Source organism: Mirounga leonina, unplaced genomic scaffold (assembly GCF_011800145.1).
Source record: "Mirounga leonina isolate KUSES-001 unplaced genomic scaffold, KU_Mleo_1.0 Mir_171, whole genome shotgun sequence".
Taxonomy (NCBI): Eukaryota; Metazoa; Chordata; class Mammalia; order Carnivora; family Phocidae; genus Mirounga; species Mirounga leonina.
This window is the reverse complement of record NW_023270436.1, coordinates 17,753,441-17,772,643: the sequence shown is the minus strand read 5'-3', so window position 1 is coordinate 17,772,643 and position 19,203 is coordinate 17,753,441. Positions and strand designations below refer to the sequence as shown.

The following is a 19,203-nucleotide window of genomic DNA, read 5'->3' as shown; positions in this document are numbered from 1 at the left end:
GGAACGTTGACAGGGACTTCTAGAGCAGACTGGAGAGACTGAGGCACACGATAGATGTCTTGTTGACAAGCTGGCTACCGAGAGTGACAGCTCCTGACCTGGGACTAATACATTCTGAGGAGGTTTTACTTTAAGGGAACCAAAAACACCAACCTTGAGGGTAAGTGGAGGCGCCCTGGAATCAAGCACACAGGTTGGGTTACCCAGTGCTGTCAAGTAAGTGAGATTCTAGAGCCGCCAGAGAGAGGCAGTGTGGCTCTGTGGAGAGCTCACCTGCCTGCGAGCAAAGAACAACAGGCTTTAAGGGCACAAGAAAAAATGCCAAGCAAATTACTTGGCATCACGGGTCGTCTTTAAAACCTGGGTCTAGGGGCGCCTGGGTGGCTCAGTTGGTTAAGCGACTGCCTTCGGCTCAGGTCATGATCGCAGGGTCCTGGGATCGAGCCCCACATTGGGCTCCCTGCTCGTCGGGAAGCCTGCTTCTCTCTTTCCCACTCCCCCTGCTTGTGTTCCCTCTCTCGCCATCTTTCTCTCTGTCAAATAAATAAATAAAATCTTAAAAAAAAAAAAATTAATAAAACCTGGGTCTAATACCACATAGGCCATTTTAAAAGTCCGTTAAGAATATGAGGGAAGTTACTGTAAAACTATGGATTTCACGATCAGAAAGCAAAGCAGTAGAAGTTAACGGTTCCTTGCTCAACCACGCCTGAATACGCAACAGTGCACGGAGACACTGTATTTCCTAACTTAACAATTTATAAAGTGAAAACTTCATCACTACAGACAAGTAACTCCATAATTTCTGGTCTGAGAATAAACAAAAACTAGGAATCCAAGATGAGGTAGAACCTAGTCAAAATAAAATTCAGCTCGAAAGCAAAAGCTGAAAAGCAAAATAACTGCTGACATAAGTGCAAATATAGGAAATTAAAACAAATCAATTTCAAATCAGAAAGGAGAGTAATCAGTTGCCTAACCCCCTGTGCTCAGCGAGTGACACGGGATTTCTCCCCGAGGACCCTCTGTGAATCACTGTCCAGGGGTTCCCAGGGCTACCCCTTTCAGTCCAAGCTCTGCAGTGGGTTACACACAAGCTTCAGAAGAAAAATCCACCCTCCCTGAAGTAGAGCTGAAAACCAGAAAAACACGGGAACTTTTTTTAAAGGTGAATGCCTTGGGCTCTGTGGCAGAGGCAGTTCCCATCTTGCAGCAGTTATAAACAAGCAGGAGGATGGGAGGATAGACCCAGTTCAGTAGACTGTATCATTTACTCATGACTTAAAGCTCAGCCAGAAAAGAAACCCAAGTCACTGTTCCTCTAAGAAAGCCAACACGTGCTCCATCACTCACCCTCCCAGCTCAGCCTCCCCGGACTCAACTCAGGTCCGACCCTAACAAGTACAGATACTCAACTTGACAGCAGAAAATTTGTTACATATGGTTATAAAGGAGGCTTCTGGACAAATCAGGACTGTAGATATTTGTCCATTAAACCTTGGGTCTATTTCAGAGTAATGTGTGTTCGGAAACCTTTTCTTCGCTGCTTTCCCAGACTTAGGTTATAATGTTTACACAGTGAGGCTTCCGCTAGCAGCACTTGCCAGTGTGCTCAGCACAGACCCACGCTCCAGAAAACCAGCAAAGAGTTAAACGTTCCTTGCACTTGACTCAGTGGCTTCCCTCCACCACACACTCCCAGATCCCACCATTCTCTGAGCCACCAAGCAGCCAATCAAAGCAAAGGAAGGAAATTATCCTGGCCAGCTGACAGCCCCAGCGCTCTGATGGCCATATATGGTAAAAACCACGGTCAGAGCCCTGTCAGGCCTACAGGCCGGCTGCTGTGGACGTATCAGTGAACTGCAGCGGCAGGAGAAGCCGGCCAAGGAAATGTACAAGGGACAGGCTGCCTGCTCATCTCCAGGGGTGGAGGACGGGGAGGGGAGGGGGGAAGCCGTCCTCTGCCAGGGCACACTCTGAGTCACAGCCACTCACTGTAATCCAAAATAGCCCCAGGGTACGTTGTGAGGCTCCTTCTGCCAGGACTCTAAGCTCCATTGTTAACTGGGGGTGAGCAGGGTATCCCCCCCAAAAAGCCCCCATAGCAGGACTGTGGAAAACAGTCACTGGGAGAAAATGAAAGGGCCCTTCTGTGGCACTTCATGTGGTAATGAGGCCGTGCAGTGCTCGTGCGGCTGGCAGCTCGTGACATAATTTGAAGTCATTGTGCTGCACCTGGTGCCGTCCCCCTGCATCCCGCACCGCCCCCACCCCCGCCTCGCAGCCTTTCACCGCCCACACAATTGACGGTTTAAGGTGCTCAGCGCATCAGACAGCATCTGTTTCAGGAGGCAGTGAATGGGCATCCCGTGACACATCAGGACACTGGCACTGAATAAAACTCCCTGCTCGTCACACCAAAGCGACCATGTGCCAAACGCCCACAACTGTACAAAGGGCTACTGGCATTGCTACCCTTGTCCAAACTGGAGCAATGCTATTTGTGGGAATGAAAACTGCCTGTCAGCAGAGTAGAGTAAGGGGGACATGCAGCCAATGCAAAGCCAGCAGGTGCCGGCAGTGATGGGCGGGGGGCGGGGGGGGGGCACAGAGAAGAGAAAAGCGCCATCGGGAGACTGCCATTCCTTTTGAACCAGTCCATGAAAGAAGGCACTTATCAGCACGGTGCCTGGCGATTAAAGGAAGCCCTCCATAATGTGAAGTGCTGTGATTTCAACGCTGTGGCTGGCTCCTCGAGGCAGGGTATAGACCAGTGTACTTTCCAAACCTTAAGACAATTCTCTGAGCTGACAGAACCAAAGCCCTGGCAAGCTAGTGTTTTTGTTATTAAGCCTTCTAATGCCAGAGAAAGAAAGAATGCAAAGGATTAAGTATCAATTAGACCACAGTTTCTATACGCCTCCCACCAAAAAAATCTTTTCACACTCAGTGGGGGGAAAATGTTATTCAAAAATATACATGTACAAATCAAATAAAGACTCAGAGGCCCAGGTTCTAATCCATGAAAGACCCCATAGCTCTGGCCCATCACTCAGTATGAGCTTCAATTCCCGCACCTGCAGAACACAGGTAGGACAGCAACCCTACCCGGGCAACAACTAAGATCATCTATGAAGGGGACTCCCAAGCACATTCTGAGGTCATTTTGGAGTTGCACTGTTATGAAGATGACATGAAGGCATTGCTTTTTCCTGAAGAACACATAGGAAAGATGCTATGTGGATCCAGTTACGACAATAATCCTAAAATATAGAACAGTGATGCTTATTTTCTGGTTCTTCTCCATATAACGATCAAGGAAAACACTAATTTTGCACTATTTACACTGGAAGTGATGGGACAAAAAGGACAAAAGAAAATGGTTTTTCTACCAAAAAGCTATCCTTCACCTCCTCTTAATCCCTCCAATCGAACATCCTATTTCACCAGTTTCACCGAATGCCCACCTCCACACCCAGAGATCCTGGAATCTGAGGGGGGAATGTGGTTCCCACCTCATTCTCTGTCCTGCTGGGAACTGAGCACCTCTTCAAACTCATTAGTTTAGTGAACTGGCTGGGCTCCTCTTCTGTTTCATTTCTAGCTCCTACACACAGGAGAAACCTGAATTCCAACAGAACCTTTTCTGTGAGGTCTTCCTTGACTTATGAGCCGCAGTTGGAACTCATCTCTCATCACTGTGTCAGAGAACTTTAGGTACACACAAAGCTCCCCATCAGAGGGATCAAGGTCAACTGTTACCAAAGCTTTTTAAGAGCAAGAACCCAACACAGGTCCTGACACAGAGCAAACACTCAAATGTCTAAGGAATGAGTATGTGAATGAATGAAAATGATTTTTTTAAAGGACTGTTCTAGACTTCACTAAAGCTTAAAGGAACAATTAGCTCTTTATACATGCTCCGATAATATTATGGATGATAATACTTTTTAAAAATAACCTTTACATGCAATAAATTCATTGTAAAACATTTTGAAAAAAGTACAGGTAATTATAAAGTAGAAAATAAAAATCACCTTTATCAATAACCTTTAATCAATGTTAACATTCCAGACTTTTTCCCACAAACCAATAACATAATTTGAAGTTATACATACAACAGTGACTATGACCTCATAACACATTTTTTAGGTTATATGATAATAACACGGAACATAGGATAACCAAATCTTGCCATATAACTTTCTCTTGCTACTGTACAGAACCCCTCAATTATTCATTTAAGATTTATTTAAGAATGTTATATATCTGTATATATTTATACATCTGTATAGATAATTTAAGAGATATGTGGAAAGAGTGCCTAAAACTCCCAGAAGGGCTTTTAGGTCACTGTAAGTAACTCATTTATTTATGCATTGCGTGACCTAACATGATGAGCCCAGCGCTGTATTCTGAGAATACATGAATCAGTTATCAATTGCTGCTTAATAAGTTACCCTAAAACTTAGCTGCTTAAGACAGTAAACATTTATTGTCTCATAGTTTGAGGGTCAGGAGTTCAAAAGCACCTTATCTGGGTGGTTCTAGCTCACGGTTCTTATGAGTCATGTGTCAGCTGGGGCAGCAGGATCCACTTTCAAGACAGCTCACTAACAGGATTGGTCAGGTGATGCAGACTATCAGCGGGAGATCCTGTGGACCTCTCCACAGAACTGCTTGAGTCTCCTCAAAACATGGTGCTTCTCAAAGAGATAAAGTGGAAGCCAACATGCTTTCAGAACCTAGTGTCAGAAGTCACATGCCATCAAGTCCACCATATCCCAGTGTTTACAGAGTTCAACCCTATTTAATGTGGGAGGAAACCACACTACAGCATGAATATAAGGAGGTGACAATCACTGGAGGCCATCCTGGAAATCTACCACACAAACAGCCATCTTGTTTGTTGTCAGGAGATCAAGAGAATATAACTGTAATCATCCTCCCCTAATCTGTTAAGTGACTACGAAAAGAATTATAGTACAATGTGATGATGCCGGATGTGGTACCAGCAGCATGGACAAGCAGCTAAGGGAACCCAAAAGATGATTTTCACTGACTCAGTGAATCAGAGGTAACATCTGAGTTGGATACTGAACAGTAAGAAGAGGTACTTAGAATTCTGAGTGAAATGAGTCAAGATTTATTCCTCAATAAATAGGACAGAATAACACTCTAAAGCAGCCCTTGTCAACCCAGGTTCTATGAGAAAAATAAGTCCTAATGCTCTAAGGCAGCAGATACATGTAATGAATTAATTTCTCTCCTATGCATCTGGAAGGCATAGCATGTCCCATCCTTGAGAGAACTAAGAAAATATTTACTGAAATAATTTTCTGTAGGACTGAATTCTTTCACAAAACTCTAGTTGAGAAAGACCATCAGATGAGTTGAAAAGATAGTTCACAGACATAAATAAAGCCATGTCACAAGTATGTCTACATACAGTTTCTAAAACAAATGGGAGAAACATAACTGTGTGCAAGAAGGTACTACACAGCTATACCAGAGAAGCTAGAAGGAGAGAGGATAGTTACCCAAAAGGGTAACAGAGGCCTGGCCACACCCAGCCCACCCTGGCCCAGAGCAGAGCTGCCTCAGAGGCAATTACTGGGAGGATGAAATCAGCCGTCACTCCAATAACCCAAAGTAAGAATAGTCAAGGGAGGAAGGGAGAAAGCAATTTGCATCCTCCACCTAAGTTAATTTTTTTTAGAAGATTTTATTTATTTATTTGAGAGAAAGAGAACACGAGAGGGGAGAGGTCACAGGGAGAAGCAGACTCCCTGCTAAGCAGGAAGCCCCGATGCGGGACTTGATCCTGGTACTCCAGGATCATGACCTGAGCCGAAGGCAGTTGCTACCCAGGTGCCCCCACCTAAGTGAATGTTAAGAGATCAAGAGCAGAGAATTCTAACCAACTCCCCCCACCCTTGTTTTAAGTTAGGATTTACAGATTCACTGTGATCTGAAGCTTTAGTGTGTATGTGCATGCACATACATGCACCTTCCCACAAACACTGGTGTGTATAAGCCACCATGCTTCACGACAGAGATGGGAATGCCTCATCCGCCATCACCAGTGTGGCCAGTCCACACAGGAGAGGCTTGTTCTTGCCCACATGGTATAGTGAGTGCACTGACAGCTAAAACCTGTATGTTCTTGATACAAGGCAGCCTGTGTAATTGTTGGTGTGGGGGGAATCCCTACAGCCAAAACCACAAGGCCAACTTCTGTTCTGCAAGACTGCTGTTATTCATCCTCTGAAAGACCAAATAATAAGAAAATGTATTAAGCCACACCTTGAAAGTCATGACAGCATGGCATGCCACAGCTTGATGGGAGCATTACAAAAGAGATCCTGAACCACGTGTGCTAATCTAAATCACCCCACGTCAGGACTGAGTACCTTCTGTAGTCCTCTAGAGTGACTTCCTACAATCCCACTTTCCCTAATAAAACCTTCTTAACGAAAACCTCATAAACCACACACTTAAAATAAATATACAATTCATTCCTAAGCTTGCCTCTTGCTATGTATGTATTTTAATGTATTTGTCCCTACTACTCTTTCCAATTTTTTTTAAGTCCACAGAGATATGACTTTCCCAGAATCTAACCACAAACCTCATGAAGTAGCAATAATAAGCCCTATTTACTGCTGACACTAACTAGCTTTGAAGATAAATTCATGGAAGGCCATGTTTTTAAACAGGAAGCTTTGTGGAAGAGTCACAATACATCTTAAGATCAATACATGCAGGGCGCCTGGGTGGTTCAGTCGTTAAGCGTCTGCCTTCGGCTCAGGTCATGATCCCAGGGTCCTGGGATCGAGCCCCACATCGGGCTCCCTGCTCGGCGGAAAGCCTGCTTCTCCTTCTCCCACTCCCCCTGCTTGTGTTCCTGCTCTCGCTATCTCTCTCTCTGTCAAATAAATAAATAAAATCTTTAAAAAAAAAAAAAAAAGATCAATACATGCATATTCAGTATTAATATGTACAGAGAGCCCCAAAAGCATCACCAAAACTCACCTGTTTATAACCAGAAAAAAAAAGCGATAGGGGGCATTAATAGAAATCTCTGAGATGGCTATTAAAAACCATGCCCATCTCCTACAATTCATGTTTAGAGGAATCCCAGACTGCTAACACACAATGGAGTCCAGTACACACGTGTGCTAATCATTTCTTGCAATCTTAATTTCAAGCATCACTTCCTATTATATTTAAGAATTTGGTTTTCCTTAGCTTTAAACAAAAGCAGCACCTCATTATAAAACTATTTCAAAGCTGTCAAGAGACTGAAGTTGTAGGAAGGATAGACATATCCATGTCCTACTACAAGTCTGTGGCTGAGGCAGGACTGAACGACCCCCAGCTCCCCAATTCCCAGACCTGTGTTCTTTCTCTATGCCACACTGACTCTAAGGGCTAAAATACAGACACTTTAATACACAAAATCCCACATAGTACATGTGAACCCATCAATTATAAAAGTCATTAAACACCAAGTACTGGCCTTATTTCCAATAGCTGGGCTTTTAGTTTATGCCAATGTCACCTCCTCCAAAACAAATTAATATTTAAGGAGCGAAGCCACATAGACCATATTATAGTCTGGGAAAATGACCCTTGAGGCTCCTCCAAAAACTAACACTTCTTCCAAACATGGCAATTTTTAAAGCAAGTTATTCTACCTTAATTCCTATACAACTGGTAAAAGAACGAAATACCAGCGCAAGCGAAAACCAAATTATAAGATCCAGTTGGCTTAGGAACTGCACACAGGCCTCCCTTACATGATATAAATGAAACTCAAAGCTTCCTGTGGTTTGTAAAAGCAAAGATGGATTCACAGAGCCTTTTGTGGATGTGGAACTTGAAGAGAACTATCTAGGAACTCAGAGGAAGATTAACCATTCAAAAGTTTATTTTGGGGCTTAATTGGCTTGTTCCATTTCTTTGGAGCTAAAAAGTAAATAAATAAGTCAGTCTTAAATGTATCTCAGTCTACAGAAGGGAGAATAAAAACTCAAACTCCAAAACACATCATGGTGCTCTGGTGCCTGATGTCGGTTGACAAGCTGCGGTGTTCCTCTCAGAAGGCCACCGTAAAACCTACCACATGCAACTGACATTAAATTCAAACTCCCACTCTAGAATCAGGTAAGCACTTGTAATACTGTAATGTATTATTTGCCACTAAAGAGCAATTTTCTCCACATAAATAAAAGTATCTGAGTAGAAAATTAAATTTCAATGAAGGAGTAAGAAGGAAAAGAGTCTCCTTTAAAATATAATCAACAACTCTGCCTTAAGTAAGAAACTAAGTTTGGCAACACTTATCAAATTTGTTCCCTAAGGGTATCCATCTACTATTTCTGTAGTGTGATGGTCCTATTGCATAATATCACATCAATCTGGCCACTGAAGTAAAAATCAGACGTTAAAATAAGTCAGTCATGAGTATCTGAGAGAAAGTAAAGTACAGGGGAATTGGAAGTTTTCCCAGTGAGAATTTTCCCAAGGAAAAAAACATCAAAATATAATGGAAAACAATACTTTGACAGAAATTCACTTTACTGTAACCATGTTCAGAAACACACAGTCCGTTATGATGAGATGTACCCCTAATATACATGGCTCAGACTCACGGAGACCCAATGTTAGCAGAATGGAAACAGCTGTAATGTGACCCAACACCTGCATCCTCACTGGCACTAAGCCCTTATCATTAGAGTTCAGGACTCATCAAACTTATTTTCCTCTTAGAAGCTAACTAGAAAAGGACTCTTTCCAGCCTTGCTCTCTCTTCACACCACCCACTTATCTGCAATCCTGGGATTTCCTGTTAAAGCAAGTGCTGAGTTTCATCTACAATACTCAAGAACAGTCAGAAATTCACAAATCTCCTATCTTCTCCCCCATACTGGAGACGGCTCCCTGGAAAGATAAAGTCAGGAGACTGGGAAGCCCAGTAAGGTTGAAGGTCACACGTAACAACTTTCAGTAAAGATCCTTTATTTGTACCACTTATTTGCACTGCTTAGATTCTATGCTGAAACTTAGTCTTGTCCAGATTTAAAACCTGTGTTGTTTGGGGACATTTTCTTAAGGTTTCATCCCATTTACCATTCAAAAAACCAAAAAGTCTCAGTCCTCATGACTTCACAGGTGAAGGAGGAGAAGGAAAAGAAAGGAGGAGGAGAAGAAGAAGAAGAAGATGATGAACTTAAAAATTTCTGCCCAGGGGCACCTGGGTGGCTCAGTCAGTTGAGCGTCAGATTCTTGACTTTGGCTAGGGTTATGATCTCAGGGTTGTGAGATGGAGCCCTATGATGAGCTCTGCGCTGGGCATGGAGTCTGCTTGAGATTCTCTCTCCCCCCCTCCCTCTGCTCTTCCCCCTGCTTGCACACATGCTCTTTCTAAATAAAATCTTTTTTTTTTTTTAAAGATTTTATTTATTTATTTATTGGAGAGCAAGCGAGAGAGAAACAGCATGAGAGAGGAGAGGGTCAGAGGGAGAAGCAGGCTCCCCACTGAGCCGGGAGCCTGATGTGGGACTTGATCCCAGAACCCTGGGATCATGACCTGAGCCGAAGGCAGTCGCTTAACCAACTGAGCCACCCAGGCGCCCTCAAATAAAATCTTTTAAAAAAAATTTTCTGCTCCTTTTAAAAACTGCACTTTTTGAAAAACGTCTGTGAAAAGTGGATGATTACTAACCAAATCATAAAATGCCTGTGCCTGCCCATACTCACAGCATCATTATAATAATCTCTTCATCCAGGTAAGGCACACCCAGAACAGAGTTGACCATTTTGTTTAATGATTCTGTTAAGAGAAAAACTGATGTGGTTAGTGAAGTGTGTGGAATAAACCTCAGTTACATCAGAGTCTAATGGTCTCCACAATCACAACTCTTAGTGAACTATCAATCTTCAAAGTCAATCTATTATGAAATAAATCAAGATTACCAGAGGGTATCTAAGAATAGAAAAGTCAGATTACTTACCTTGTGCAAAGGGAGCACAAGGAACGCTCCTCCCCCACTCGCTTCTATGATAATGGCAACAAATCTGGGATTGACAGCGCAAAAGGAACTATCCCAGGTCACTCGAGAAACCCGGATGTCATCATAACACTGGTCATTTTTCACCGCTTGTCCAAATACATGCCGAAACTTGCTCTGTCGTACCACTCGCCTCATTGTGTCTGTGGAAGAGCAAAAAGTACATTAAAATCCAAGCAGGAAAAAAAAAAAATCAGATATTGCATTTTGTCTGCTCTCCTAAAAAGTAGCCAAATGGCAAACCCAAATTTCCTTTAGCAGCACATACCCAGAGAAAACAAAATGCGTCAGGGGAAGAATTACAAAGAAATTAAAAGCTCCAAATTCAAGATCCAGAAACAGCTCATCAGTTTTAATTTCAAGAGAAAGATCAAAGCAAAAAATGAAGGAAAATTAGCCTTTCAGGGTTGGGTGGGAATTGAAAGATAATTCACTCCAACCTTCTCCTTTCATAGATAAAGAAACTCCAAAGAGAAGTTAACTGGTAAATTTGAAGCTAAAGCAAATCCCCCCAAAAGTTATGATACTGTGGCTTTTTCCTCAGTCTGCCAAGGTAATTTTTCAGTTTTTAAGCATTTTCCCCAGACATTGGCTCCTTGATGAGGACTGTGCCTGCTTACAAGAGTGTTTCCATCAAATCGGTTATGTGTAGTGGCAAATTCAAGAGACATAAGCAACCATCCTTGTCTTCAAAAGCCTTCCAACATAGGAATAATATCAGAGCAACTTAGAACAAGACTTCTGGTGCTAAGTGTTAGCAGGAGTCTGACTAAGGCAGCAGACAGGTCAAAAGCCAGGTCTTAGAAAAGAATAGCAAAGATTTAAATAGAAAGCAATGTGATAGAAGTGCTATTTAGGATGACAAGAGGTCTAACAGTAGCATACTGGACATATTAGATGGGAAGAAGCTATAAGCAAGGTGCTGGCTGAACTGTGGCAATAAACCAGCCTAAGAAAGTTCCAGAATGATTATAGCAGTAGCAGTCAGACAGAGGAAAGGAAAAAGGGAGGGGAAACGAAACGAGGGCTGGTTTTCATGTCAGAACTGATCGTTCACCATAGCCACTTCCCAAGTAATCAGGGGACTTAGGAAAGGGGAAGTGACACCAAGCCGGGTGTTCCTGGGCTTCCTCATGGGTCACTTCAGACTCCAAATTCCACTAGGTATCCCAGAGACATGTGCACTGAAAGCTTCATGCTTTGGGATCACCAGGCCTCACCTGATCCAGGTTTCCTAAACTGCAACCAATATAATTTTCCTGTCTGCTAATATGCAGTACATCCTGTTCATATTGGCTAGGATAGAAGGGGCCTGGAGAAAACGTAAGAGGAAATGGAACATGGTCAAACCTGACAACTCAGCTGAAAACCAGTACTCCTGATCACCATGCATGGAGGAAGGTTAATACCTGTCTACTCATGCCAAATGGGACAGAGGGTGGGGCTGTTGCTAATTCCTTCCCTCTGATTCTCTTCCTCATGGCTCTGGGCCCACCGCTAAATGCAGAGGGAGATCATTTATACTTGCCAGAGCCTCCTTCTACCCTTCCAAGGCATGTGCAAAAGTGGCCTCTTTCCAAGCCTGGGGCATGTGGCTGGGCTGAGGCAACAAACGTTTGGCAGGCATCTGAGCACCCGTGTTCCTCAGCCCAGCTGTTGCCAGACCTTTCCAGCTGACTACCAGGACCATATATTTAGAGTATCTGGTAGAGGAGATGGCAAATGATTCGCTTCCACTTGGCCAGAGTCTGTCATTTGTAAAACAGCATGAGTATTTCTCAAGTATGCATAGATAAGACAGCTTGCATGAGGTGGTGAAAACCAAAAGAAAATCACATCCATATAAAAGTTAATGTACAGGGCGCCTGGGTGGTTCAGTTGGTTAAGCGACTGCCTTCGGCTCAGGTCATGATCCTGGAGTCCCTGGATCGAGTCCCACATCGGGCTCCCTGCTCGGCAGGGAGTGTGCTTCTCCCTCTGACCCTCCCCCCTCTCATGTGCTCTCTCTCATTCTCTCTCTCTCAAATAAATAAATAAAACCTTTAAAAAAAAAAAAGTTAATGTACAGCCAGCTGGTCTCAGGATCCATTTCCCTATATACAACAATCTGTACAAGTTAGCAAAAGCTGGAATCCCCACCGGTATCTTCCAGCAAGTGTTTCAAAAGTAAGTTAACAGAGAGGAAAGGAAGGATTGCACCATATGTCAAAGAGTTATTGTTCATATATGAAGTTTTTACAGATTTAAAACATAAAAATCCCAATAGAAAGTTATACAAAGGACATGAAGAGGTAATTTACAAGAAATACAAATGACATTTATCTCCACTCCTTCCTGAAATCCTAATAAAATGCCAATAAAGGAATAAAAGTAGGTAACACCAAAGGACAAAAGAACGAACACTGGAAAGAAGCCTACAAAAGAGCAAATGTGGGGGTGCCTGGCTGGCTCAGTGGGTGGAGAGTGCGACTCTTAATCTCAGGGTTGTAAAAGTTCAAGCCTCATATTGGGTGTACAGATTACTTAAAAAAAAATCTTTAAAAAAAGAGTAAACGTGACAAGAAAATCTGGGAAGACAGCGAACATGCACATGTAACTGACTGAGGTGTGAATGTTCTCCACTCAGCTGAGTGCCTCAGGAGGAGAGGCTCACAAAAGGATGCCTGCCAAGGCCCACTGTGAAACCCCAGAGCACTGAGAAGAAAAGCTGTCTATCTCTAAAGACAGGGATGTGGAAAACAGGCTGCAGAGAAAACTGACTGAAAGCCAGAATTAAGAGGAGCTAGACACTCAGATACGCTCCCTCCAGGGCTGCACAATGAGGGGACTGCCCCACGCCAGCCTCAGCAGAAGCCAGGCTGCAGGCCCGGGATAAGACAACACCAAGCACAGATGAGCACAGATATGAGCAGGTACCACTGACAACCTGGTTCTGTACAGTGGAGCCTCGAGCCCTTGTTCCTGGGGCTCCCAGAACACCAGCTGCCTAGCCTAGATACCACCCACCCCACTGTGCAGAAGATAAGACCTAACCTCCCTCTGTGAGCTCCACCACTCAACCAGCCCCTCCACTCACACAAGGCAACAGGTCAGCTTTTTGTGCCTCCTTTGAAATGTGAATGGACATTTGAGGAGGGCCTTTAACTTAAAAAATAGAATTTTCCCTCTTTACTCAAATAGGCTAGATACCATCTAACCTCACCAAAAACATGAAAATACATATAAACATGTAAAGTGTTCTGAATGTCCTCACTGAAAGACATTATGCAAATCTGCTGGCTGACGTCCATACTAAAATACCTTTAAAAGTCATTTCTATATTGCGCATGGTGACAACTTACTTTCATCCTAACCACATGGAGTCAGAATGATATACAGGTTCTTTTGCTACAACCATGGAGAAGAGTGTTAGCTACATAGCAGAGTAAGTGAGAAAAAGTACTTCTAGAGCACTATATGCTGACTGAAGCCAGGTATGTCCAAGTGCAGCTTGAAGGACAGTGTGAGCCCATTTACAATCAAGGTCAAACCTGACCTGGGCTCAGCTGTCCACATGTGGCACAGCTGCTTTTGCTGTACACAATAGAGAAAAGCAATTTAGAGGGCAGGCTCCAGAGTCAGACAGCCTTGTGAGTGAGAAGCACAGCTGTATCATTTACTTCCTGGCCAAGGTTCAATAGGGCAAGTCAGTGTCAGACTGTCTATCTGAAAACGGGTATGATACATATGAAGTTGAAGCTATTATTAAATGAGCACTTGGTGTGGGGATTGTAGCAGGAGATTAATATGTCAGAGCACCTTGTATGGTTAGAGATACATAACTACGTGGTAAATGTCAGCTATTGTTACCATCCTAGAACCTGACATAAAGTCATTCAGATTAAGATCAGTTTTGCCACTTATTAGAGAATTACTTAACCTTTCTGAGCTTCAGTTTCCTCTTCTATAAAATGAAGGGATTGATACCTATAATAATTTAAAAAATCATCTGACAAAGCCCAGATCCAGATGGTTTCACCACTGCCACCGAAGCCTACCAAATATTTAAAGAATACAAATTCTTCACAAATTCTTCCAAAGAACAGAAGAGGAGAGAATACCTCCAAACTAATTTTATGAGGCCAGTATTACTCTAATACCAAAATCAAAGAAAGATATCACAAGAAAACTACACCAATTTGTCTTAGGAATACAGATGCAGAAATGCTCAACAAAATACTAGCAGAGCAAATCTAGCAACCTATAAAAAGGATTATACACCATGACCAAGTGGGACTTGTCCTAGAAATGCAAGGTAGGGTCAACATCTGAAAATCAAATAATGTAACATATCAATCAAATAAAAACAAACATCGTATGATCATCTCACACAGATAAAGCATTTGATAAAATCCAACACTTTCATGATAAAAACACTCAACAAAGCAGGAATACAAGGAAACTTCCTCAAACTGATTAAAACAAAAACCCCACAGCTAACACAATATTCAATGATGAAAGATGCTTTTTCTCCAAGATCAAGAACCAGACAAGGATATCTACTCTTGCCATTTCTATTCAGCAATGTGCTAAAGGTTCTAGCCAGGGTAATTAGACAAGAAAAAGAAATAAAAGGCATTCAGATTGGAAAGGAAGAAGTGAAACTATCTCTGAACATAGATAACATGATCTTACATATAGAAATCCTAAGGAATCTACTAAAAAACTATTAGAAGAAGTTCAGCAAGGTTGAAGGATAAGAGATCAATACTCAAGAATCAATTGTATTTCTATACACTCTTAACAATCTGAAAATGAAATTAAGAAAACAATTCCATTCACAGCAGTATCAGAAAGAATAAAATACTTAGGAATAAACCTAACCAAGAAGGTGAAAGACTTGTACACTGAAAAATACAAAACACTGTTGAAAGAAATTGAAGACCACAATTAAATGGAAAGACATCTAGTGCTGATGGATCAGAAGACTTAACATTAACATAACAATACTCCAGGAAGCCTGGCTGGCTCAGTTGGTAGAGCATAGGACACCTGATCTCAGGGTTGTGAGCTCAAGCCCCCAACGGTGGGCATGGAGCCTACTTAAAAAAAAAAAAAAAAAAAAAAAAAGCAGTACTCCCCAAATTGATCTACAGATTTAATGCAAACCCTATCAGAATCTCAGCTGACTTCATAGAAATTAACAGATTCTAAAATTCATATGGAATTGCAAGGGAACCCAAAATAGCCAAAACAACCTTGAAGAAGAACAAATTAGGAAGCTCCATACTTTCTGATTGCAAAACTTACTACAAAGCAATGAAAATCAAGACAGTGACGGACAAGAAGGACAGATAAATAGACCAATGGAATGAAATTCAAAGTCCAGAAATAAATTCATACATCTTCGGTCAAGTGATTTTCAACAAGGGTGCGAAAACCATTCAATGAGGAAAGACAAGTCTTCAACAGAAGGTGCTGGGACCACTGGACAGCCACTACAAAAGAAGCTGGACCCTAACCTACACCATACAAAATAATTCAAAATGGATCAAAGACATAACTGTAAAAGAATTAAAACTATGAAACTCTTGGAAGAAAACACAGAAGTAAATCTTCATGACCTTGGATCTGACAAAGGATTCTTCGATATGACACCACCCAAAGCACAAGCAACAAAATAAAAAGACACACTGGATTTTATCAAAGTTAAAAACCTTTGTGCTTCAAAAGATACCATCAAGAAAGTGAAAAGACAATCCACCAGAATGGAAGAAATTTTTTGCAAACCATATATCTGATAAGGCACCTGTATCTAGAATATAGAAGAATTCCTACAATTCGGGTGCCTGGGTGGCTCAGTTGGTTGAGCGACTGCCTTCAGCTCAGGTCATGATCCCGGGGGCCTGGGATCGAGTCCCTGGTCGGGCTCCCCTGCTCTGCGGGGAGCCTGCTTCTCCCTCTCCCTCTGCCTGCCACTCCCCAAACTTGTGCTCTCTCTCTGTCAAATATACAAATAAAATCCTAAAAAAGAAAAAGAATTCCTACAATTCAATAATAGACAAATAATCCAATTTAAAGGGGAGCAAAGAACTTGAATAGATATTTTTCCAAATCAGATATACAAATGTCCAATAAGCACATGAAAAGATACTGCACATCATTAGTCATTAAGGAAATTTAAATCACAACCACAAAGAAATACCACTTCATGCCCCCTAAGATGGCTAGAATCAAAAAGTCAGAGAGTTAACAGGTGTTATGAGGATACAGAGAAATCACAATCCTCATACCCTACTAGCGGAATATAAAATGGTAGAGCTGTTCTGGAAAGCAGTCTCGCAGCTTTTGAAATGATTCAACAGTTACCATATGACCCAGAAATCCACTCCTAGAAATACACCCCAAAGAATTGATACTCAAACAAATATTTATATGTGAATGTTCTTGGCAGCATATTCACAGTAAGCCAAAGGGAAGAAACAACCCATAGGTTGGAGCCTCATTAGATGAATGGGAAAACAAAATGTGGTATACCCATACAGTGAAATATTATTTAGCAATAAAAAGGAATGAAGTGGTAATACACACTACAACTTGGAGGAACTTTGAAAATATTATGCTGAATAAATCACAAAATCCCCAACCACAAAAGTCTACATATTATGATTCCATTCATATAAAGTCCAGAATAGGCAAACTGACAGATAAAGAAAGTAAATCAGTGGTTGTTTGGCAGGGAGTGGGGAAGGAAGATGACAACAGGGGAATAAAAAGTTACAGCTAACAAGTAAGTGCAGGGTTTCTTTTTTGAAGTGATGAAAATGTTCTGAAATCAACTGTGGTAATAGCTGTACATACCTGTGACTACGTATACTAAAAACCACTGAACTGTATGTTTTAAATGGGTGAACTGTACGGTATGTGAATTATAACTGACCCTTGAACAACATGGGTTTCAACTGCATGGGTGCACTTGCAGATTTTTTTCAATAAATACAGTACAGGACTGTAAATGTACTTCCTCTTCCTTATAATTTTCTCAGTAACACTTTCTTTTCTCTAGCTTATCTACTGTAAGAATACAGAATATAACATTTAACATATAAAATATGTGTTAATTGACTGTTTATATTATCGGTAAGGCTTCCAGTCAACAGTAGGCTGTTAATACTAAGTTTTTGGGGAGTCAAAAGTTATATACAGATTTTTGACTGCACAAGGAGTCAGTGCCCCTAACCTCCATGTTGTTCAAGGATCAACTGTGTATCTCAACAAAGCTGTTTTTAAAAATATCTGCAAAGTACCTAGCATAGACTCTGAAGCATAGTAAGCACTGTCCAATAAATGTTAGCCATTATTATTGAAGAGTCCCCTAATAGGTTTCTCTACCTGAGGGGAAGAGAGCTAATCAATTCCCTACTGATTATGGGCCAAGAGTATAACTTCACGCAAGATAACTAGCATCAGTTATCATGGACCCTTTACAAAATTTTATGTTCTCCTACCTTAGCACAGTATTTACTACATTTCTATTTCCCCCCAAAGGAAAAAAATAAGATCTATCTCAACTTCTCAACTCCCCTGCATTATCAAATGGCATTAGTGTTTCACTGTTTTTTTAACTGCTCAGCTATGAATTTCCAAATTAAGATGTCATATCATCCAACCTTAGGAATTCTTTTGTTAAATAATCTTATCCTAAATTATACAACTAAAGTATCCCCCAAAACTAAAACACTTTATAAAGAAATCTAATTTTCAATTAAATTAAAAAGAATAAATGAAAAAATCTTAAACTAATACAACAGACACAAAGTCCAAGGAAATACTAGGTATAATTTTAAATTTCTTGTCAGAGTCCAACCTTGGAGAAGTTGCCTGCTCATTAGGTCTTTCAAGTACAAACTCTTAAAAATGCGTATGGCCTTTTCTTTGCAATTGTAGGATCAGCAGCATCAGTAGAGGGAGAAGATGTAGCAGTAAGTCATTCATTAAGCAAATCAAAGAAAGAAATGTTTACAAATTTCAAAATAAATTGACTTTAGATGTGAGAAAATGCAACGTGGTTTTTAATTTCCACAAAATGTAGGAATTACAAACCTTACTTAAGGCCTTATAATATGAAAGTTATCATTCTACCCACAAATCTAACAAGACTGGGACTTCCCAAAATGGTTTTCATTGTAATAAAAAGTGATGTCTTTGAAAGACAATGTGAGAACACATTGAGAGCAGAAGCTCAACTATGAAATGCTCTCTCTGGGATTTAGTTGAAACACCTACTTTATTTTATTTTTAAAGATTTATTTATTTATTTGAGAGAGAGCGCGTGAGAGAGAGATCACGAACGGGGGGAAGGGCAGATGGAGAAGGAGACTCCCTGCTGAGCAGGGAGCCCAACACAGGACTCGATCCCAGCACCCCAGGATCATGACCTGGGCTGAAGGCAGACGCTTAAGCGACTGAGCCACTCAGGTGCCCCTGAAACCCCTACTTTAGAAACATGGGCAGTCATCTCTACTGCCCAAGTCCCCAAGTAATACTGAAGGACAGGAAAGAGTTAGGGTTAGGTTTTGACTGTCCAGTGACTATCATAATACATTTTTTTTTTTTAATTTTTTAAATCTTTCCTGTGGTTGCCAGGCTGCACTTTATATCCCCAAGACTTACTTATCTTGTAATTGCAAGTCTGTACTTTTTGATCACCTTCACCCATTTCATCCACCCCAGTCCCCCAACTTCTGGCAATCACTGTTCTGTTTCTAAGTTCTGTTCTGGGTTTTTTTTGTTTGTTCGTTTGTTTTTGTTGTTGTTGTTAAAAGTGGGGCATCTGGGTGGCTCCCATCTCAGTTAGGCGTCCGCTTCTTGATCTCAGCTTAGGTCAAGATCTCAGGGTCGTGAGATCAAGCCCCATGTTAGGCTCTGTGCTCAGCGGGGAGTCTGCTTAAGATTCTCCCCCCCCCGCCCCCCCGTGTGCACACACTCTCTAAAATAAATAAATCTTAAAAAAAAAAAACATGTAAGTGATATCATACAGTATTTCTCTGTCTGACTCATTTCACTGAGCATAATACCCTCAAGATCCATCCGTGTTGTCACAGATGGCAGAATTTCTTTTTATGACTGAACAATATTCTATCAT

General features: G+C 41.5%; 1 protein-coding gene across 3 annotated transcripts in view; it reads right to left on the bottom strand.

The window, feature by feature from the left end:
- CORO1C (coronin 1C) overlaps positions 1 to 19,203 on the bottom strand; it is a 116,822-nt gene that overhangs the window by 38,823 nt on the left and 58,796 nt on the right. For 2 of the 3 annotated variants that reach the window (XM_035017212.1, XM_035017213.1), the window contains exon 2: positions 10,023 to 10,222. In XM_035017212.1, coding sequence (XP_034873103.1) covers positions 10,023 to 10,222 — 200 coding nt within the window. Of the gene's footprint in view, positions 1 to 9,768; positions 9,788 to 10,022; positions 10,223 to 19,203 lie in introns of those variants that run through there. The other variant, XM_035017215.1, reaches the window with a different exon arrangement.